Genomic DNA, 22,657 nt, shown 5'->3' with positions numbered 1-22,657 from the left:
AAAGTTTGAGTCGATATTCAGGGTCTTGACACTGTGGAATGGCTCCTTGCAGCGAAAATCCCTTCTTTTCCTTCTCAAAGTCGAATGTTGGAACAGGAAGGCGGTGAAGATCAGCCCACCTCTAGCTCCTCATCGCATTCTGCCAAAGCCGTCACAAAGCCGCATGGAGCATCACAGTAGCTCCCGTCTTCGGCGTCATCTGTAAGCAAATTTAACCAGCCTCGACGGTTTCTTTTTTTTTTTTTTTTTTCACATGCCATGCCGAATTCCTAGTACCATGTCTAGAAGGTCCCTCTTACGAGGCCTGACCCTCTTGAGGCCCAATATCAACCAGCCATCAACATGTCGCTTTCTAACTCGGCCATCCACATTCACCCTGGCACCACAAACATGCCGTCTTCTATCCACAACCTCGACCCATCAAACGTCCGAGATTCGCAGCATCGCAGACCTCCCGAATAGAATAAGCCCACGCTATCTCCAGAGCACAAAGCCCGGATCATCCCTATTATCGCTAAACTGGCCCAAACCCCCTCGAAATCTCCTTATCATCCACAAGCTATACTCAGATGCCGTCGTCGAGGCTGTTGTCAAATTCTCGACCTATCTCCATAATGAATACCCAGAAGTCAACCTCGTGTTTGAGCCACGCATCGCCCAATCGCTAAAAGACCGTCTCGATTTTCCTATTTATGCGTCCGACTCTCGATCCAATATGGCAGACAAGATTGACATCATTGCTACGTTCGGAGGCGATGGTACAGTGCTACGAGCTGCAAGTCTCTACAAGCTCCATGGCTCTGTTCCTCCAATTCTGTCGTTCAACATGGGGACATTAGGCTTCCTTGGCGAATGGGACTTCAGAGAGTACAAGAAAGCATGGAGGGAGACGTTTATGAGTGGTAGTGACGTCGCTACCCGTGAGGCCAACTATCCTCGAGGTGATTGGGACAAGATAAGTCCAGTATCATACACAGCATGGGAAAGGCATAAGGGTAAAAGCATGGGGGCCCAACGAGCATCGAAGGTGTTACTCCGTCACCGCATCAAGGCTGATGTGTTTGATCCGTCTGGTAACAATATCAATCATTGGTTGTCTGATACTCTGTCAAGCGAGGCAAAGACGGGGGCGAAGGCGCTAGCGGTACCTCATGAGCCATCACCGTCGCTGAGAGCTATCAACGAGATCTCGGTGCATCGGGGATCTCATCCCCATCTAGCCATCATTGATATCTACCAGAATGGTCACTTTCTTACAGAGACCACTGCTGATGGTATCTTGATCAGCACCCCCACAGGCTCAACAGCATACAGTCTAAGCGCAGGAGGACCAATTGTTCATCCGCTTGTCAAGTCGCTACTCATTACACCCATCAGTCCTTGCAGTCTAAGTTTCCGGTCCCTGGTTCTCCCGCTAGACACTAAAGTCACGTTGCGAATGAGTCGCAAGAACCGCGGCCGTGAACTTGACCTCAGCATTGACGGCAAGAGGTGTGTGGGAGTGTCGCCAGGGACAGAGATTCGGGTAGAAGGCGAATTTGTTGGACGAGCCGGTCCCGGGGAGGAGTGGCATGGCGGTGTACCATGTATGATCAGGACTGAGGATGATGATCCTTGGGTGGGTGGCTTGACTGGCCTACTGAAGTTCAATCATCCTTTTGGACGAGAACCTGGTGGGGACGAGTATGCCGATTAGGCAGTTGATGAGATATGCCTACATATGGATGCACATATTGGCGATTATTTGATACCCATACGTTTGGATAATAATGAAGTCATGAGGAGAGCTAGCACTCTTAATGCGATAAGAAATCGAAAACATAAATGCTTCTACAAAGCAAGATTAAGGCTATCAATAAGCTTATAGAGAACTTTAAACGAATACCATAGTAGGGACATCACCGACTTGTTGTTGAATGACTTACTCCATGTTCAGTGTTCCATAACACAGATGCAATTTGGACTCTCTGTAGTTGAATTGCCTGGGCCGAGCTTTCGACACGAGATAGAGAACAAAATGATGACAGGCTTAGGGCTGAATACCGCAGTCAATTGCGGTAAGATGGTGCGCGCAGAAGTAAGCGGCATATCCTACAAAAACCCGGATCGGCCGAGTGGTGAAGCCATGGGCGGTCCGCGGACGTAGATTCAGCCACTCAGCGTGAGCAACTACCCTTTTCAGAGACAACGGCGGTGATCCAAGATGGATTCACTGCGCGCTGACAGATGGCAGTGCATAAATCGAAGCAGAAGATCTTTGCCAATGGTCCACAACAGACAGCTGACAAGTGGCTCAGATACATGGCAGAACAAGCGAAGACTCGCCCAAAACAATACGAGTATCTAAGCGCTCTTGTGATCATATTCCATGTGAAGAAGCATCAGAAAAGAGCCGCCAAGCCGTCTTGGCTCTCGAGATTAGCAACGGCGGTTTGAGCTGGGCGGGTTCCCTTTAATTTCGCCGCCAGGGGTTTTCCCTCAAACACTCTGAGTCCTTGTGGATCGGGGATATTTTGATGACCCATGATCAGCCGACTCTAGTTGTTTGATGTTCCATTGTAATGTCACTTGGGGGTCTCTTGTTCTGCGGATCTCAATACCCAGCCTTTGGTGATCTTGCTATGACAATAAGAGTCTGAGGTGAGGCCATTGTTTGACTCGGCGCGTGGTTGGACTTGTTGAAGTCATGCAGCGGGTGTTTCTGGAACGGTTACAAGGCTTGTTAGTGGCTGGGTCGTACAGGGGATGTTAGCGGGTGGTGGGCAGTACCTAACTTAGACAGAACAGAGAGGTCATTCATGTCACATGTATTCAACTCGATACAAGCAAGGGTAACGGGAATTATCATACGCGAGTTGAGCTTGAAACATGAATATTCAAACAATTATTATCACTGATGCTCACAATGGATTGACTGTTTGCCGCAATCCTTCCTCCGTTCCGCAGAGCATCCATCTCTAAATAGAAACAGAATAGTTACAGTGCACTATCACACAGCCTATGTCATTACATCAGACCGATAACTACAGCGACGGCTCAGAGAGGCGGCGCAGGGCTGGGCGTATTCTTGGCAATGAGGCAGAAGCAGAGGCAGAGGCAGAGTCAGAGGCAGAGACAGAGGGAGAAGAAGAAGGGCAACGCCTGTAAGAAAATGGTGGCCCTTGGCTAATTGATGACAGAGACACAAAGAGAGAGACAAGCTTAACTATTACTCTTAAATATACAATACGAACCTTATTCTCCTTTCTCTTACTCTATTTCAGTCAATACCTTGCCTTGCCCTGGCTGAACGCAAAAAGCACAGATCAGAAACCGTTGACGATACGGAACCGATACTGACTGCCAATTAAACTGACCACCCCACACTGAATCCTTTCCTTTCCTCTCTTCTACATACCCTTTCTTATTATACCCATCACAACCTCGACCTCGTGTTTCTTGGTTTTTCTTTATTCCCTTATTTTGTCTTCATTTCTTTTTTTTCAGGGCCAGTTTCTTCTTATTTGCATATTGACTCTTTGGCATTTGTTCATCTTGAACCACCCTTTCTTCGAGCCCATCACCAATTCATCGATACACTACAGCAACAACTCGAATTGTTCGCTTCCATTCCTTCCGAGGCTACGAATAGCTTCCGCCTTTCTTACCGCTCCTTTATCCGCCCGAGGCCGCTGTCATGGCCATTTCTTCGGGCCTCGCCCTTTTGCTGGCTGCCAGCGCCGCATTGAACCCCGTCGCTGCTGCACCTTCGAGTACGTCGACACTCTTTTCGCGACCGCGCATGTCGTCGAGCGCATGGAAGCCGGTGTGGCGCGGTCGCATGCATTTTCTTACCCATCCCAGATCTTGGGGTCGCGGATCGGAGCTAACGTGACCCAATCGCAGTCGACGACGCTTTCGTCGCCATCTCCAATTCAGATTTCTCTCCCCGATCAGTATCAAAACGAGGCACGCCTCAAGCCCCCGATGGCTACGTACCCTCCAAAGTCGATTGCCCGAGTACACGACCGACGATCCGAAATGGCTCTTCCATCTCGAGCATGGAGCGCGACTGGATCCCCAAGCGTCGCAACGAAACCATCTCCCCTATCCGAACCCTCTTGAAGCGTCTAGCGATTCCCGGTTTTGACAGCGAGGAGTATCTCAAGGATGCTGAGACAGATGCTACTGCGCTTCCTAATATCGGTATTGCTATCTCGGGAGGTGGCTACCGTGCTATGCTTTGCGGTGCTGGTGCGCTGGCAGCTTGGGATATTCGTTCTGCTGGAAGTGACAAGGATGGAAACCTTGGTGGTCTTCTACAAAGTGCGACATATCTTTCTGGTCTCTCTGGTGGTGGCTGGCTTGTGGGCAGTTTGATGATGAACAACTTTACTTCTGTCCAGGAAAGCGTCAACTATCCTGGAATCTGGCAGTTGGAGAATTCGATCCTTGAGGGCCCTGAGAATTACTCTCTTCTCCAGTACTACAATACGATTTTCGACGCCGTCTCCGATAAGAAGGATGCTGGTTATGAACGATCTCTTACGGATTACTGGGGCCGCATGCTGTCATACCAACTTATTAATGCTACGGATGGTGGTCCTGCATATACATGGTCTTCCCTTGCGGACGATCCTGACTTTTCTGAGGGCAAGGCTCCTATGCCTATCATTATTGCAGATGGTCGTGCGCCAAACGAGACCATTATCAGTCTCAACGCAACCAACTTCGAGTTCACCCCCTGGGAGCTTGGTTCTTATGACCCCGTTCTTCAGGGCTTCGTTCCTCTCAAGTACGTCGGTTCTGAGTTCGATAACGGCAAGCTACCAAAGGACAAGTCTTGCATTGCTGGTTTCGACAACGCCGGTTTCGTGATGGGAACTTCTAGCAGTCTTTTCAACCAGATTGTTCTGTACCTCAACGAAGACGACAACAACTACGTTCCCGACGGTGTTCCGGATATCGCCGTCGAGGCCGTTACCTCTGTTCTCAAAGCTATTGGCTCTGACAACAACGATATTGCTGACTGGACTCCTAATCCCTTTAAGGGCTGGAACGATGAGCATAATCTGAGCGCCGATTCTGAGCGACTCACCCTCGTCGATGGTGGTGAAGATCTCCAGAACATCCCTTATTACCCTCACATCCGAAAAGATCGTGAGGTTGATGTCGTCTTCTCCTTCGACTCTTCCGCCGACACTGACTACGGCTGGCCCAATGGTGCATCTCCCATCGCCACCTACGAGCGCTCTCTCACCAACATCTCAGAGGGCTCATCATTTCCCTCTGTCCCCGGCAAGAACACATTCCTCAACCTGGGCCTCAACACCCGCCCAACCTTCTTCGGCTGCAACGCCACCAACATGACTGACCCCTCACCCCTCATTGTCTACATCCCCAACTACCCCTACGTCTACTCCTCCAACATCTCCACCTTCCAAATGAGCATCAACACCTCCGAGCTCTCCGCCATCATCGAGAACGGCTACGCTGTGGCCACTATGCTTAACGGCACGCGCGACAAGGACTGGCCCGTCTGCGTTGGCTGCGCGATGCTCTCTCGCAGCTTCGACCGCACAAACACCACTGTTCCTGATAAGTGTCAGGAATGCTTCACAAATTACTGCTGGAACGGAACTCTTGACGAGAGAGAGCCCAGCGAGTATAACCCTACTTTCATCGGCGAGCAGATCGAGGTGGAAAGCTCAGCGTCAAAGGTTAGCAGCGCCTTTATCGCCATTGCAGCTATTGCAGGATTTATGCTCGCCATTTGAAAATGAATGAAAAGTTTGAGGGAGATTATATTATATATATTTTTGCATATAGGGGTAATGCATTGGAGTTTTGTTCTATCTGCAGCGCCGTGATCTTGAAGACATGGATTCATGAGGAAGTTTATATAGGGGTTGGATAGATGATGAGTTGGAGACTCGTCCTATTATTTACCGAAATTCTCTATATTGATGCGATCTTGTGAAGTTTATTGTGACATTTAGCATTCGGTATGCGGCCTACCAGGCTTGCAGTTTGTATATACGATGACCTTCTCGAATGGACCTTGCTCTTGTACTGAAGCTCAGTGAGGGCCATCAGCAAAGTCGCTTCATATAGACTACCTACGCGCGAGGTACGTGTTTGTTATTTGCTTCCTCGGGCAATCTTAGCTAGGTATAACTGTTTCACTACTGATCGCGTGTCAGGTTTTCCGGGCAGGTAGATTCTCACGATAAATTCTCGCGTCATGAACATGCTCAAAGACACCGGCTCTTCCAATCCATAACTTTTCTTCATTAAATCATTATATATCCTTGACTACTCTAAGCAAAAGTGACGTCCTTTCCAGTCTTGGCACTTTCAAAAACACCCTCAATAATCTGTAAAACATCCCTCGCCTCAGTTGCCTTCACAGGAACATCCTCCTCCTTCTCACTCTCAACAGCCTTACCAAGCTGAGCATAGAAAGCCTTGTAGGTGGGTGTCTCAATAGACGAAATAGCCTGCTCCTTGGCCTTCTCCTTGTCATCAACGACAACCAACTTATACCGAGCTGGGTCTTCCTTTCCAAAGTCCGCATCTGTAGCCTTCGCACCAGCCTTGAGCGCATCTTCTTGTGTGTCGAGACCGAGCTTGCGGAAACTTCCCTTTGTGCCGCGGACCCAGAAGCGTGGCTGCTCGAGTTCAGCGCTGAGAACGCTGATGCGGATGTTGACGAGGAGACCGTCGGGGTAGGTCAACTCTGCTGAGACACCGTCTGGGTTCTCGAAATCGAACTTTCCTTCGCGCTGAGAGAGGAGACGGCCGTGGACGGATTGAGGCTTGCCGAAGAGAACGTAGGCTTGGTCGATGAGATGAGTTCCCAGGTCGTATAGAGCGCTTCCGCCTTGGGAAAGGGGGAGGTCCAACTTCCAGTTCTTAGAAGGCACAAGACGATAGCGATCGAAGTGGTTATCGAACTGAACGATGCGACCAAGTGTACCCTCAGAGATGATCTTCTTGAGAGTGACAAAGTCAGCATCCCACCGTCTGTTCTGATAAACAATAAGGAGCTTTCCGTTCTTCTTGGCAATCTCAATCAGCTTGTCAGCCTCCGCAGAGGTAGGAACAAAAGGCTTCTCAGTCAAGACATGCTTTCCAGCCTCGAGAGCAGCCTTTGTGAGCTCAAAGTGGTTGTTGGGGGGAGTGCTGATGACTACAAGATCGACTGCAGAGTCGGCGAAGAGATCCTTGTAGTCTGTGTAGTGCTTGATTTCGGGGTAGTCAGCGGGCGCTGAGTTGCCCTCTTTGGGGGAACGCTGAACGATGGCGTGGAGTTTGAACTGGGGAGTTTGAGTGAGGAAGGGGATGTGGAAGATTTTGGCGGACATGCTGTTGTTGTCAGCTGATGATATCACGAAGAGGGAGATGGAACTTACCCATAGCCCACGACGCCGACGTTGAATGTCTTTCCGCTCATATTGACTGTATTTTCTTTAATACTTTATGTCTGGTCTGAATGATAATTTATAACAAGGGATACTCTCGACTTTTATAAGTTATGAGATCAAGTTCTCACCATTTCTCCAAGAGCCTCCACAGGATGGAATTCCGTCATGGGTGCGGAGTCGTTCCCCACGGCAGCTTCGCCATTCTTGGAGACTCCGGACTCAGTGAGCGCCACGATTGGTGTGATACAGTGGATTTGGCCGAGAAAGTCGGAGATGTAGTGAAGGTCCAAGCGAGAAAGTGCAGTATTCTTAGTCATTTTCTCAGCCTTTTATATTGGATATTGATTAGGAGCTACTCTCAAGATGAGGACATTTGTAATCTGAAATGGTGTTATGAGTCTGCTTTTGTTTGAAGAGATTTCGTGATGTTGCGGAGTGTCCGTTTTGGGTACCTTAGTCTTGGACATGGTGAGCTGATGTATGTACTGGTCGGTCCGAACACGGTCTTTCGGCATCTTATCATGATAAGAAACGGATAGTGATAAAACGGTTGAAATAGACGCCGAAGATTACGGGCCCGTCTCTCATGATATGGCTCCGTGCCGGACTTGACATTTCTGCGTCTCGCGTGCCGATGCGGATCCCCGGACAACACCGCAAAGTCCGGCCATCAACCGAAACGCGAAGTCCAAAAACACCAAACTACAAAAAGTCACGATAAATCAAATAGAGGAGAATAACAGCTCATCAAACAATTCAATAATAATGGCCTTTAACAAAGTCTCGCAATTCACCATCTTTCGTGGTCCTGGAAAGCCAACCGCGTTTCCATGGTCCCCCTTCGTCATCAAACTCGAAGCTCGTCTTCGTTTCGCCGGCGTGTCCTACAGGGTAGCCGAAGGATCACCGAAAACTGCACCACGAGGAAAGATCCCATACATTGAAGCTGAAAACGAGACTCTTAGCGACTCGACGTTTATTATCAAACGCTTTGTCGACGATGGTCTCATTCCTGACCTTGGTGCAAGCTTGACGCCTGTTCACAGAGCACAAGATCTTGCGTTCAGAGCTCTTTTGGAAGAAAAGGTTTACTTTTACGGTACTCGTGAGAAATGGTGTGATAATTATTATACCATGCGCTCCAACATTTTTGCTTCTATGCCGTGGCTTCTACAGGTTGTTATAGGATATCTTGCTGCTCGTGCAAATGCAAGGACTGCGTATGGACAAGGAACGGGCCGTTTGACAAACGAAGAAGTTAATGAGTTGAGAGAGGAAGTTTGGGAGAGTGTCGAAGCTCTACTTGCAGAGTCGAGGACGAGGAAGAAAGGCGATGGACCGTTTTGGGCTCTTGGTGGTGATGAGCCTACAGAAGTTGACGCCACAATCTTTGGGTTTATTGCTTCGTCGTTGATTTGCGAAGCGTGAGTTTACTTTGCTGATGAGTTTGGGTTATGCTAATGATTTTTTCAGAGCTCCGACTTCAGCGGCTATTATGAGGAAGCATTCGAGCTTGATGGAGTACGCAGGGAGGATTCATGAGAGGTATTTTCCTGATTATGAACGATGGGAGTAGAATGGTGTTGTGGGCGAAGAGCTGGAGGTATAGAAATTAGATCTCTTGGTGTACAGCATTAGCAAGCAAGACTGTCTGTCGGTTACTACAGAATACAGCTAGATCTCAACTAGATTTATCCCAAGAATCAGGGTACATGCCAACAATTCCCATCGTGAGTTGCTGCATGAAATCTCTAAAATAAAACTAAAAAAAAAAAACTAAAAAAAAACTTGTAAATCATCTCCAAGACCGTCAGCCAAGTTTGCTCCAATCCTACCTTGCGTCACAGCACGTTTCATCCCCCATATTCTCCATCAAGGCCTCCTCCAAAACTCGACGTCAGATTATCTTTTCCCATGAACCTGAAGTTCAAATGACGTTGTTCAAGTCTTTGAGCTCTTTTCCCCCTTCCTCCCCCCGCCAAGATGCAGGGGTCTGAGGGTGATTGGTGGTACATACTTTGTACCCTCTAGCGAATCAAGCAAGACGGGAACTCCCCGTGCATTGTTGTTAGTGATGATAATTCTCAGGAACAAAGTCAGTCAACTTGAACGTGAGAGAGGCAACTTCATATGCTTCAATTGATCTTGCAGCCTCGGTAGCAATCCTTTGAAACTCTAACTCGTAGCTCAGCCTTCTCCTTACATTTATTAACGGAGATTCGTCGTGTCTCAAAATCTTGACCAACCAAGGCATCTAGATAGATCTACCAACCAACACGACGACTGTAGGTGGGCATGCAAACCCGAGCTGAGATGGTTGCATACAGCTACCTGTTGGCTATTTTAATAGCTGCAAAAATGAAAAACCTCGCTCTGCCCCTGGAAACTACGCCGCACAATGGCTTCAGTCAGGGTGTGGGTGTGGTGCCGGTCGTCACCGTCGACTCCTGGTGTAGGAGGTGGGTATATAGGTGACGATGCATAAGTGCATAATGAAGATTGATGAGATCTCTTGTGCTACACAAGTTATCCACGCCTCATCAGCTCAGCTCAGCTTATGTTTATTGATGTGGTGGTTTATTTAATCAGATCTTGAATCTCATGATTTTTAATGGGAAATGCTACCGCAACGGTTCGTCTTTCGTCTTTCATGCATGTTTGGTTTGCCAAGTCGGCAGCGGCGGATATTGTCCACTTATTGTGATCAGACCATTTCGATTCCCTTCCCTTCCCGCCTGAGAAAGATCCCGCTAACAACCATTTCTCCAGACTCCAGACTCCAGACTCCAGATTCTCTGCTCAGCTCCCAACAGCGATCCTCCATAACACCACGTAATCAATTCCTACTGTGCTGAATCCGTAGAGGCTACAAGACTCGGACACTTCCGTTGCCTCGCATGTGAGCCTCGGCGTGGCGGTCCAAAAGAGCGGTTAATTCGAGCGCATTTGTCCAGTGTAGGAAGGCAGTTGGTCAAGATCCCTGCAAGCCTGACAGGGCCCCCTTTTATTCCCGGCTACAGGGGGTGTTGGTCAAGTGTGTGGGTGTGTTTTGGTGGGTGTGCAGTAGAGTGTGAGATGCGGGGGAGTTTTGGGACACCATGCACTGGGGGTTGAGTTTTGATGAGTAAAAGAGAGCAAGAGAGAGAAATCAGGCATTGACTTGTACTTGTAGAGCTGGTCAAGGGACAAAGGTAGAGGAACTAGAGGTCAATTTACCAGTATTGTCTAGTAGTATCTGGTAGTAGACAGACCGCTGTATGCCAAATTGTAGAGTTAAAGATAGTACTGTAGAGCTAAGGTATAGTGGTCAATAACAATTCACCACTTCAACTCTAGTCACAACTGTCAACCCATTAGCATCTCTTGTTCCTGCATCGTTGGCGTCCCTGCCTTGCAATGCAATGCACTGAATGGGTTGGTTGCCTCATCATCAAACCTGTTTTCCTTGCCTCTCTTTTCCCTATTCTCATTTAGTTCCTCCTCTTCCTCTCTTCCTCTTCGGCTTTGCCGCTCAAGTCGGGCCTAGTTCCCAAACTCCCCCATCAATCGGCCCTCGGATTAGTAGTGACCCTTGTACTCCAGCATGTGACTTGGCCAACTTCAAAGTCCCCGTTGAAGGATTCTCCTAATGGCGTCAACTGCTATGTTACAGTCTCTTCTCCAATTGAAGCTTTGTTTTACCCCGGAGATCGTAATAATAAATCTCAATGAGAAAGGGAAAAAAGGGGAGCATTGTCCAATATCCGGGGGTGGATCGCAAATCTCCAGCTTCTCCTGCTGCTGCCGGTTTGATGAACTAGACAGTTCGTGCCATGCTCATGTTCCTTTTTCAAGGTCAATCTCCGAAAAGTTCTTCTTGAGAGAGAGTCACAGAAGAACCGAGAACTTCACATGCCCTAGCGCTAGACCCGTCTCCGCATCTCGCCCCCGGACTTTGGCATCACCCCTCGTCGATCTACTCGGCCGTGTGTATCGAATCCGGAAGCCCGCCCCGCTCTCACAACGGCATAACAAAAGCTCTTACACGCCCTCTGAGGAGTTACCACAGCAAGAATAGCAACTAGCACCCCCTGGTAAGAGTTCCCTGTCCCTCTTTCAACCTCCCATTCGTCCAACTTCCCAGCTTCCGGCTCGTCGCAGCGTATCCCGACCCCTCTCCCACAGTCCACTCACGCTAGACTCCAGAAAAGGAACGAGGATCAGAATCAAGAACAAGAAGTTGACCTGCAAGTCTGCAGGAAGAAGAGGCTGGTCTTCCCTGTAATGGTTAACGGGCAACGGCACCGTCACGCTCTAACCAAGTCGAGCTGAACTTGTTGATTCCTTCACATACATAAAGCCCTTTCTCATCCATCTCTCAAGCTTTCCCCTTCTTTCTTTTCCTCCTCATCCACTCGCTTCCATTGGACCAATTCAGCATCAGCTTCAGCCTTGCCTCTCTACACTCGTTGTGTCTTCCTCGCATATCAACTTTTAAAAAAGACAACCCCAAGAAACAACCTTCAAGATGAAGTATTCTTTCGCTATTGCTGCCCTCGCCACCGCCGTCTCGGCTCAGTCTCTCGCCGACGTCCCCAAGTGCGCTATTCCTTGCCTTGACGACGCCATCACCAGCAAGACCGACTGCAAGACCACTGATCTCACCTGTGTCTGCAAGAGCTTCGACGATGTCCGAAGCGCCGCTACCTCTTGTGTGATCACCAAGTGTGGTTCCGACGTTGCCATCAGTAAGTTTTCTACTCACAATTACATGACACAAGACATTCATATACTGACTCACCTCAGACGAGGTCCTCCCTGCTACTGAGAAGCTCTGCTCTGGCGGCTCCGGCTCCGGTTCCGCCGAGGAGTCCTCCAAGGCCGACACCACCAAGGTCGAGACCTCCACCAAGGTTGTCGTCACCACCAGCGCCGTCGAGACCACTGCTGTCGAGACCACCGCCGTCGAGACCACCTCTGTCCCTCCCGTCGTTGAGAGCAAGACCACCGCTGTTCCCCCCGTCGTCGAGACTCCCACCACCAAGTCCGAGGCTGCCGGCGGTGCCACCAGCACTCCCGCTCCCTCAGGTGTCGGCGAGAACAGCGCTGCTGGCCTCAAGGGTCTCGGCGCCATGGCCATGGCTGCCCTCATGGCCCTTGCTCTGTAAACGGAGTCAATTATGAGCGCCAATTCCTCATCGTGGAAAAAACTATTCAAGTTTTGAACGTGAGGTGACAGGCATTGTTACGAGCTGAAAGGAAAGTAACGAGGAGGAATCGAATATGTGTACATGGGAATTGGATTCGGATTTGTGATTGGAATCACGGGTTAATAATTAATGGTCTTGAACCACCAGAATATAGCAAATATACCAGTGACACTTGTCTCACTTCTCTGCCCTCAATTGATGGTGAATTTGCAAACCGTGAATTGAATGCCATGAATCAACAAACTGAGACAGTCAGGATCATACCAGCAAAACCGTGATCAAAATCCTCGTCATCCGAGTAAACACTCACCTTCTAGAAGTAGACCTAGCAGAACATGACGAGTCATCTCCCAGTAAAAAAGTGGTCGACGTCTGTCGCCGTTTCTGGCACAACCGGCGCCCCGAAAACCTTACGCGGCCTCATGCGGGGAGTGCAGCGAGCGATGTCACGCCGTAAATAGACAGGGCCAACCATTTCATTATGTGGCTGATGATATAGTTTCGATCGAGATCCAATGGAAATCATTTCTATTATGCACAAGATCGTGGCAAACTTGTCTAGTCTTTTGGGAGTCAGCTTCGTGATGTTCAGTCATGGGCCAATGCTCACTGTACACGTCTGTTATTGTTTGTCAAAGGGTCCTTGAGCAAAGGACTGGGCCTCGTATTCTTGACCCAAGTTTGTTTCACGTCGTTTCACTTGTTGGCTGCTTCGATCTCTTCGACCCAACCGCAGACTCGCCTTGCAACTTCTAAGCTCGCATCTGAATTGTTAGCAACCGCCACAGACGCTTCAATGACCAACTTACTCTCTCTCGTGCAAAACGCATGAGGAATATCCCCTTCATCCTGCACAATCCTCGCTTTATCTCCTCTCTTTTCCACGATGCCGTCCCTCTCGTCATCATGAATCCAGTGATCCTTCTTGGCATAGAACAAAAAGAACTTTGGTACTCCATTTTCCTCTCCTGTCGTGTCCCATAGGTCGTCGTTCCAATTCTCTTCAGTTATCATCTCCAACTCCGTCAATCCCAGATGAACTGCCTGCAACACGCCATCTCTACTCTTCAACCATCGCGCAGTGACGTCTGCACTCGCAGGTGTAAAGCCCAGGAGGCGCTGAACGATCCAAGTCACGCTTGCGACACTGAAAAGGCCGAGGAGAAGACGTGCGAGTAAGCAAGCTGCGGTGTCGAGGAAGGGAATGAATTGATGCAATAGCTGGAACTGTACGCCATTGGATGACCGAGCAAGGTGCGTAAGCGTAGGACATATCAGAAATCCATGTTGAAGCTTCAAATGCGGCGCTCGCTCCGGATTCTTCGTATGGCGATGAAAGATCTCAACAGTGATGAATGACCCAACAGAATGGCCCATGAGAATCACGAAGTCGTACCCTTTTCCTTTGGCCGCAACGATATCATACATGCCCTCAATCTGTCCCTCCAGATCCCAAGGTTTATTCTTTGAAGTAAATGGCTCATGGTCAGCGTCGCTGAAGCCGAGCAAGTTAGTGCCGTAGATATCATAAGCAGTGTCTGTCTCGATCTTGTCTAAAAGGCCGCGCACATGGCTGAGGAAGTCGGTGTAGTATTCGATGAGGCCCGGGTTACCACAGATGTAGTGAATGAGGGCTTTCTGTTGAGCCCCTGAAGAGCGCTCTGAGGGCAGCCATATTTGCGGTGCCATTGTATGTTGATGAGTTTGATGAGTGTTGAAGTGAAGCTGTGACATTAGAGATAAGGGATGACCTGGATGACGAAATCCTTGGCGGAGTTTTCAACCAACCCGAGCTACCCGGTAGCAAGATAACGAGTCCGAACAACACAAACACCTTTCCACAGCCTTGGTTTGACTTTTGTTCAATTCTTCGTACATATATATTCATCTGGAGATAGCTTCTAGTTTAGGTATCTGGCTAGGCCAGGCGTCAAAAGATGTTCATCGTGGCATTGTTGCACCAGATCCCACTCACACACCTTTCAGACCATTAAGCATATTCAACAGTCATATTCGTATACGGCACTCAGGTTACTCAATCATTAAACAATAGGCCAAGCCAAACCAAACCAAGGCACCATATCAGTCCCAAACTCCACCCATGGCTAGCACCATGCCTTGAAGCCGTACTCAGGAGCCACTCTAGAAATGCTTCAGCCAAATCTTGCAGGTTCCGGTCATGCTCGTGTACTATCTATCCTCCTCAGACTTTATGAGTCTTGCGAACTTCTACGAGTCCAACATTCTTCTTGGTGACTGCCGCCCAAGTCGGCATGTACTTGAGAAGCTCGTCAAGAGCAGGGATTGTTCCAGGCGTGTTGGCATCACTGTAAGCACAACTGACAGTGATTTCGAGACGATCAGCTGCTGGTTCCGCTGACCGCACTCTTAGCTCGTGATCGTCCTGGGACTCGATTTCCTTTTGAGCCGAGTCCTCTGATGCAGCAAGAGCATTTCGCTCATTCAGATACAAGTTCAATGTCCAAGGTCGATCTCGATCGCGGCGCCAGAGCTGGACGCTGCTGAAACCCTCCGAGGGGAACTTTCCGAAGCGAGGATCTCTTGGGCTTGCACCATCCACGGCGAATCCATAGATGGGTCGTGATGTGCGAACATAGCAAAGTCTTGAGTCAATGGCATCGATTCGAAGTCGTGCTTTGCTTCCATCGCTGCCATATATCGTCTCAACTGAGATCAAATCATCAGGAGTCTTATTCCTGTACAGTCTGGGCGCCAACGACGAGGCATCATATTGACAGTCTGCTAGATCTCGTCCAACAGCTGGCTGACACTTGATCTCTTGACCCAAAGTGCTCGGTAGGGTGCTGATGACAGATCGCGCATAATCCTCGAGTCCTACGATGGACACTGTGTTGGTACCATTATCTAGGTCGATGACTTCTTGGAAGTAAAACTTGAAACGGTTACTATCGGAGAATGGGAATGCGACCAGGTTGTAGATAAAGGTGCCGGCGAAAACACACAAGAGGAACAACGGAATATGGTGAGTCACACGGTGGATGAAAGGCGTGAGCGGGAGCAACAAGAAAATGCTCAAAATGCCCAATGACAAGACGGGAACAAGGAGGCTACCCCCGTCGGTACCTGTCATCTGGGTAGCAGACATGACAACCAGGCCAATGTTTCCAAACAGGATCACGGGAACCGGAGCCAGAAAGAGGAACTGGAGAATCCAAGTCCACGTTGGAAGGCGTCCAGACCAACTCTGCTCATGCTCGAAAGGCTGGTATCGTCGCATACTAGGCGGAGAGGGCGAGTTCTCAGCAACCGAACGGCGATATGTGTTGGCAAACGAGGTCGGGGCGTTGGACCCGTATCCTGATTCACCGGATCTAAGCGGCGTAGTCTCGGTAGCATCCTCAGATCCGTCCTCGTCATCATCCGCCTCAGCGTGAGCAGATCCGCTCTCTGTCTGAGGTCTCGATTCATGCTCGTCATCGCGGCTAGAAACATCACGCGCCTGATGTGCGTCGTGAAGCTGCATTGCAAAGTCGTGCTTCCCGAGCAACGCGAACTGCTCCAAAAGAGAAATGAACAGAGCAAGAAAAATGGCTGATTGGAAGAAAACGGTTGCGTAAAGGGCACCAATATGCATACGGTCCTCTGCCACAGCACACACAACCTGTACACCCCAGCCAAGGGCAAAGAGCCACATCAAAACGAAGCCACGATGAAGTGCGCTGGGACGAACAAAACTGGCTCCACGCATGATGAGCCAGAACGAGAAGTAAAAGATGGAGAGAGTCATAGACCACCTGAAGGATATTAGTTTCTGATATACCAGCAGAGAAAAAAACCTTACACAGCGTATCCGCTGCTGTAAACAATCAGCGGATTGAATTTAGCAATCAGAAGAGTCGATGCGATAGTTAGTGCTCCAGCGAAAGCGAGGGCAAATGGAAAGCGGAAGAACCCCTTCCAGCCGCCCAACACAACCGGGTCATCGTTAATGTCGTGATGCATCTTGATGTCTCTAGAAAAGTAGTAGTATTTATCCTTGCGAGCCAGGATGTACGTGAAGGCAATGAGGATCAGTGGCGTGGCGACGAGAAGTGTTAGAGACCATGCAAAGAGTCCTCTAAGCGCGAACACGGCCCACGCAGCACCAAAGATATCGAACCAGACACCCTCGGCTTGCTTGCCATTCTGGGCAAGATCAGAGTTGCCATCGGAACGATCGCCGTTGAAGATGGTACCAGTCGTCTTCGACAGGTGCTCAGTCGACGCGAGAGCAGCTGAGAGCATGTGCCAAATGCTGTTAACAGACGTGTGCCGTGTATCGTCCTGGTTGGTATGGTACCGAGCGCGAGGCTCATAGAAAGCAATGTCGAGTCCCCTTTGTCCATAGGCATCTGCAAAGATCTCGTAATCGGTTGCGCTTTTGATCACACCTCTTTCGAAAGCATTAGCAGCAACAACGGATCCCAACGGATGAGGGCTCTTGGAGTAGGCCTTTGCAGCCTGCAAGTCAGTGGTACGGAAAAGCAGCGCCCGGCCTCCAGCTCCTGCGCCTTCAAGGTTGACGAATGTGTGAATGAATAGCAACAAGGGACTGTAGCCAAAGGCTCTAGCGCCAAGAAGTCCATCTTCTTCGGCGTTGTTGAAGAGGAGAACGATGCCGTTCTTGGGTTGACGTCCTTTGAGTGTAAAGTAGCTCAAGAGCTGGAGCATCGACACGCAGGACATACCATCGTCGGTGGCACCAAATCCAGTGGAAACGCTGGAACACCGTCAGTTGAGGACCATCGACTTTTTGTTTTTACCTACGAATCAAAGTGGCAATTGACAAGAACACCGCCCTCGCCACGGAACTTCTTGTACTTGGATTCATCACGCCACCATTCACCCTCGGGGTCGTTTTTGCCGTGGATGTAGACATAGTAGTTGTTGCCCTCAAAGTACTGTCCCAACCACGTTCCCTTGGAAATGTTGGAGCCCATGCGCCGAGCAGTGTTGTAAGTCCAGGAAACGTTGGAAGTTCTGTCATCGAAGAGTGTTGCTCCACGAGGCTTATCCTGAGATGATACAAGCGAATCTTGGTTCTCCAGAGAAGATGTTCTACTCGTGTTAACGATATGCGTATGAGATCGCGACAGAGACTGACCTCGAGTGCCAAACTACACCACCAATAGTTTCGGTGGTATACGACATATCATTGCGATCGAGGATCTCCTGGGTGCGGTTAATGATGAATTCGCGTACTCGGTCATTTTCGTGACTGTTGTAGGGATGATAGGCGCGAGTAATGGTTTGTAGATCGAGCCATGCCTCGGTCAGATTGAGACCCTGATACAGCGACCGATCAGCCGGAGCCGAAGGAACAGTTTCGTGAATCCAGATGAGAGGAATGAAAAGAGCGAGATATATAACAGTCGTCCAGAAGGACACGGGCCCTGGCCGGAAGGCAAGAGGGTTCTTAGCCCTCATGATGAGATGATGATTTGGTTTGAATTGGACCTGAGGTAATCCTAGGTGACGCGCCTACGTCAGTGCGTCGCGGAATGGAAAAAACTCTAGGTGAAAAGTATATGACAATTAAAGTTGTAGGGTCATGGTCAGGTCTCGAATCAGCGTGTAGTAGTGCAGAGGCTGAGAATCACGAAAGAAAAGAACCAAGAAGATGGAAGATAAGACAAGACAAGGTAGTTGAGGGAGAGAGTACGAGACAGAAGGGAAGAGTCAGATGACCCTCGTCATGAAATTGAAACAAGAAGGCACTTCACAAGACACCTCAAGAACGCGACTTCCTCAGCGCGTCCTAGTCACCTCACTCGAGTGCACCAAAAATCGAAGATATCGTCGAGTACCGAAACGAGATGAAGTTTGTAGAACTTGATGAGCCAAGATGAGACGAGGCAACTGTTCCATGCTGATTGCGTTGCTTCCATTCCCTTGTCACATGGCCCAAGCTCCCTGTTCCGGGAGGTAAAAAAGATACGTACAATGACGCCAGAACCACTGCAATGCGGGGTCTACGCATGTATGAGCTGCATTAAATGACTTTACGTGCATAAACAGGGCACTTCACAATTGGAGATATTCTTCAAAGTTCACAGCGATAGGGGACAGACAGATCATAACTAAAACGACTCAATTATCAAGTACAAGTTGCCTACGCGATTAGTTCCTTGCTTTTAGTGATTATCTCGCAAAACACAAGCTGAACATCAAAGCTCGTTGATATGAAGCAATGAAACGCAGTCTCATATTGTAGTCAGTGGTTAGTTCGCTGCCACGTTAGAAACGATCGCTTATCCTCCGCTGTCGGTGTCCGGTTATATAACGATTCTTAAACTATAGTTGAGGTTTAAAGCTGTGTCAGAATGCCGCCCAGAACAAAACAGCCTTGTTAGTCTGCTCATTTAGGCACCGGGAGGTGGGGGAGGCGGAGGCTGATCACTGGGAGGTGGTGGCGGGGCATCTCCAGAAGGCGGAGGAGGAGGTGCAGCGCCGGCATACTGCTGAATAAAGGCGTTAATGTCTCCCAGGCCTGGGGGAGCACCAGGAGGAGGAGGGGGCGCACTGCCAGGAGCACCAAGGCCAGGAGGAGCTCCCATTCCGGGAGCAGCACCGTAGGCACCATAGCCAGGATAGCCAGCATACCCACCCTGAGTTCCAGGAGCCTGTTGCGCCCAGGGAGCAGCGGCACCTGAGGCACCTGCATAAGCCTGTCCGTAGTAGCTATCGGCAGCGTTACCGCCTTGATGGTCGTCGTTGCGACCACCGCGATCTCTAGCCCAGGGAGCTGCCGATCCACCTTCGTTAGAATCCTGGTTGCGGCTGCGCCATGGTGCAGGACCACCAGTAGGGCCTCGCTGCCAAGGCTTCGCGTCTCCGTTGTTCTGAGCGCCAGGGCCGGCCTCGATACGCGCAGGGGCTCCAGAAGACCCTCCACCAAGCTCTTGCATGAGTTGCTAATGCGTGTTAGTATTGTAAGTCGGAGAGAGAGCGGATTTCTTACCTCGTATTCACGGTCAACATCATCTCCGCCACCGATACGACCAGCAGGGCGAGCACCAGCATCATTCTGGCGCCAGCTAGCACCACGCTGTCGGTCGGGACAATCGCGAGCCATATGACCAGCGTTGCCACAAACGCGACAGATGATGCTTGCAGTGAAGTTTTGCTTCTCGGGGCAGTCGTACTTGCGATGACCGATCTTGCCACAGTTCTGGCAAGCCTGGTTCTCGTCGTCTCGGAGGGTACCGTTGAGCGCGGCGAGTTCACGGAGCTGGTTTCGCTTGAGTTCGTTCTGGCCTTCAGGAATAGACGCAGCCTGGACAGTGTTAGTATATAGCTTTTGGGGTATGGGGGTAGACTTACAGTCTCAATGACGTTGTGGATGAGCTTCTTGGCCTTGTTGACCTTCTCTTCGGTATCGGCCATGATGAGACAGTGCAGATCTTCTTCCTGGTTGCTGGCGTGCGCGGCATCAGACCGACCCTTACCCTCCTTTACGGAGCCCTTGCCACGAATGGCGATCTTGGCGCCTGAGTCTCCTTCCATTTTCTTCAGAGTATTACCTCGAGGTCCGATAAGTAAACCAACTTTAGTACGAGAGAGCTAGTATTAGTGTCTGATTCGCAAAGATTAGATGAACGTGTAAGGGTTAGTCCATTCGATGAAGGACCAGGCCTCAAACACCACCGAGGGTGTGATGGTGAGTCTGATCAAACTCCAAAAGGAAAACAAAAACAGGGGACAATTTTGGTAAGTAGGGTTAAAGGGTTAGCAATCATACTGAAGTTAATTTCCGGATAATCGTTAACAGGAACATAGACCTTCTCCTGAGTCTTTGTAGGTCTACGATAATCCTGTGGCGGATGGTAGTTAGGAATGGTCTTCATGGCCTTCTCGATGAGCTTGTGGCGCTCATCTTCAAGCTTCTTTCGGTATCGGTACTCTCGTGTATTGATACGCCGACCGTGGTTGTCGTACTGAGGAGCGGGAGAAGGAGATCTGTCATAAGTTAGCAATGTACGGGTATTATCAACAAGGAAAACTTACCGATCGCCGTCAGCTGGGACGACATCGTCGATGCGAAGCTTCTGGGAGATTTCCTCGATACGCAAATGCAGTGTGTATGCCTCAAGCTGTTCACTTGTCATGTTGGACAAGATAGCAGTGGGCAAGCCCATGAGGCCAGCCGCTTTGTTCTCGGATGCATCACCCCATCGGTTTCGCTTCTTTCGTCGTCGAGGTCCATCAGCATCGCCGCGAGGTTCAGGATCGCGTCCACGCTTCAAGTCGCGATCGACTCCAGCGTTGCCATTAAACTCCTCCTCCTCATCTCCGAAGCGACGCTTCCCGAGAGGGATGTTGTTGGAACCGGTGATTCCTTGGCTTCTCCACGACATTTTCGAGCGATACGCGATCAAACTTTTGATGCGCTGGGGAAAAGGTATATGATGGTCCAGAAAAGAGCTGGACTTTCGTTGTGGATGTCGAAAGTTTGAAGTGGGTGCCTTGGTGCTTTCAAATGATATGGGGCGATTTGACGGGTCGGGGAAACACTCAGCCGGAGACCCACGTGACTTGCATGAATCAGTTGAAGACTACCAGTAGCACTGTGAGAAGGAAATGAAGAGGTCTTATATGACAGTGAACGATCAAAACTTTTATGGGAATGGGGATAATAACAACAGCTTGATTCTGCGGCTTCATTGCATGCCATGTATATGTGAATTATGTTGCCTTGAACTGTAAAAACAAGGTTCCAATCTTGATAGTTTACATACCTCGACTTTCTCACCGAGATATCAATCAAGTGATTACAGTGCCAGGCCACAGCAGCCAGAAAAAAAAAAGTTAGTCTTGCAAAAGAAAGTATGATTTTTTAAAGCCTATATCTAAACCCGACGACTTGCCAATCCGTCACATCTGATTCAGGGCCCGAGGAATCGTCATGCCCCTGAGCATCCCCTCGTGCAACACCCCCTGAGCCAGCACTTCCAACGAGACCCTCTTCTCTAGTTCGCCTTTCATTCAACCGCTTGAGGTAAGTTCTCAAACACACAGCACAGACTGTAGCTAAACTGTAGCAAATAGTGATAGCCTTGAAAGCAGTCTCGTATAGTGGGTCCTCAGACTTCAGGAAGAAATGTGGCCCTGCCATGTTTCCAACACAGTATGTGATGAACAACATGGCCGTTATGGTCATCTTCTTCGTAATACCTCGATAATTTGATTGTACAAGGGCCATGGTGAGCGGCATTGCTGCAGATCCGCTCGAGAGGAGGAAGTAGGCGAAAAGATGGATGCTGTGAGGCACATTGTCTCGTTTGTAGATGATTGCACTGCCAATGACACATGGCATGATAACAACGACGATCAAAATGCAGTTAAGAGTGCGGAATCGGCCAGCCATGTATCCGCTGCCTGTTATTATACCTGCTGATAGAAGCGAGTAAGGTATGTTGATGAGCGTGGATTGTAAATTGGTAAATCCGAAAGACTCGACCACGATATTCGCAAAGCTTTGTGATCCGCCATTTGGAATTTGCGTGAATAGCTCGATACCCACGATGAACCAAGATTTGGGGTCGATCAAGCACTCACGGACTTGATCCCATTTCCAATTCGTATGCTCTGTCGTACCAGTACCGGAAGATACCACACGCTGTGCCGCGATTTTTCTCTCCCTTGGTGTGAGGAAAGCAGCTTTAGAGATGTCGTCTGGGAGAAGGAGAAACAAAGATATTGCCCACAGAAAAGTTGTGGTGCCTAGGATGATGTACATCCACCTCCAAGGTCGTATCGATGCTCCATCGACATGCCCAACTGCAAATGCAAGCAAACTGGCCATCAAGCCCCCAACAGAGTTTCCAGAAAACCAGATGCCAACACGAGTTGGCATCTCATCGCGCGTATACCAAGTCGAAGTCAGAAACATGAAGCCGGGCGTTATCGTGGCTTCTGCGACGCCTAGGAGAAATCGTGTGACCAAGAGGCCACCGAAGTTATGGCACGCTGCAGTGAGTGCAACGACCAAGCCCCAAAATAATGTGTTTACTGTAAGATATTTCCCTGTTGGAAGACGTG

The 22,657-nt window shown here is 49.5% G+C and overlaps 8 protein-coding genes across 8 annotated transcripts; 4 read left to right on the top strand and 4 right to left on the bottom strand.

The window, feature by feature from the left end:
- Positions 1–342: 342 nt before the first annotated feature.
- Positions 343–1,696, top strand: J7337_010465 (uncharacterized protein; the record flags this gene model as incomplete). Its single annotated transcript, XM_044828050.1, has 2 exons — positions 343–426; positions 485–1,696. The coding sequence occupies 2 exons, from the start codon at positions 343–345 to the stop codon at positions 1,694–1,696; spliced, it is 1,296 nt and encodes a 431-aa protein (XP_044676604.1).
- A 1,980-nt stretch (positions 1,697–3,676) lies between these two features.
- Positions 3,677–5,756, top strand: J7337_010464 (uncharacterized protein; the record flags this gene model as incomplete). Its single annotated transcript, XM_044828049.1, has 2 exons — positions 3,677–3,752; positions 3,886–5,756. The coding sequence occupies 2 exons, from the start codon at positions 3,677–3,679 to the stop codon at positions 5,754–5,756; spliced, it is 1,947 nt and encodes a 648-aa protein (XP_044676603.1).
- A 543-nt stretch (positions 5,757–6,299) lies between these two features.
- Positions 6,300–7,435, bottom strand: J7337_010463 (uncharacterized protein; the record flags this gene model as incomplete). The annotated part of the gene is made up of 2 exons (XM_044828048.1): positions 6,300–7,347; positions 7,395–7,435. 2 exons carry the CDS (start codon positions 7,433–7,435, stop codon positions 6,300–6,302), a joined length of 1,089 nt encoding a protein of 362 aa, XP_044676602.1.
- Positions 7,436–8,171: 736 nt separating this feature from the next.
- Positions 8,172–8,948, top strand: J7337_010462 (uncharacterized protein; the record flags this gene model as incomplete). The annotated part of the gene is made up of 2 exons (XM_044828047.1): positions 8,172–8,830; positions 8,882–8,948. The coding sequence occupies 2 exons, from the start codon at positions 8,172–8,174 to the stop codon at positions 8,946–8,948; spliced, it is 726 nt and encodes a 241-aa protein (XP_044676601.1).
- Positions 8,949–11,913: 2,965 nt separating this feature from the next.
- On the top strand, positions 11,914–12,553 carry J7337_010461 (uncharacterized protein; the record flags this gene model as incomplete). Its single annotated transcript, XM_044828046.1, has 2 exons — positions 11,914–12,133; positions 12,192–12,553. 2 exons carry the CDS (start codon positions 11,914–11,916, stop codon positions 12,551–12,553), a joined length of 582 nt encoding a protein of 193 aa, XP_044676600.1.
- A 738-nt stretch (positions 12,554–13,291) lies between these two features.
- Positions 13,292–14,284, bottom strand: J7337_010460 (uncharacterized protein; the record flags this gene model as incomplete). Its single annotated transcript, XM_044828045.1, has 2 exons — positions 13,292–13,359; positions 13,405–14,284. The coding sequence occupies 2 exons, from the start codon at positions 14,282–14,284 to the stop codon at positions 13,292–13,294; spliced, it is 948 nt and encodes a 315-aa protein (XP_044676599.1).
- A 514-nt stretch (positions 14,285–14,798) lies between these two features.
- Positions 14,799–18,043, bottom strand: J7337_010459 (uncharacterized protein; the record flags this gene model as incomplete). The annotated part of the gene is made up of 4 exons (XM_044828044.1): positions 14,799–16,371; positions 16,419–17,336; positions 17,384–17,674; positions 17,721–18,043. 4 exons carry the CDS (start codon positions 18,041–18,043, stop codon positions 14,799–14,801), a joined length of 3,105 nt encoding a protein of 1,034 aa, XP_044676598.1.
- Positions 18,044–18,978: 935 nt separating this feature from the next.
- BBP1 (Branchpoint-bridging protein) lies at positions 18,979–20,973 on the bottom strand (the record flags this gene model as incomplete). The annotated part of the gene is made up of 5 exons (XM_044828043.1): positions 18,979–19,530; positions 19,578–19,892; positions 19,940–20,163; positions 20,358–20,575; positions 20,624–20,973. 5 exons carry the CDS (start codon positions 20,971–20,973, stop codon positions 18,979–18,981), a joined length of 1,659 nt encoding a protein of 552 aa, XP_044676597.1.
- Between the last annotated feature and the right edge of the window lie 1,684 nt (positions 20,974–22,657).

Source organism: Fusarium musae, chromosome 8 (assembly GCF_019915245.1).
Source record: "Fusarium musae strain F31 chromosome 8, whole genome shotgun sequence".
Taxonomy (NCBI): domain Eukaryota; kingdom Fungi; phylum Ascomycota; class Sordariomycetes; order Hypocreales; family Nectriaceae; genus Fusarium; species Fusarium musae.
This window is presented reverse-complemented; position numbering and strand designations above follow the sequence as displayed.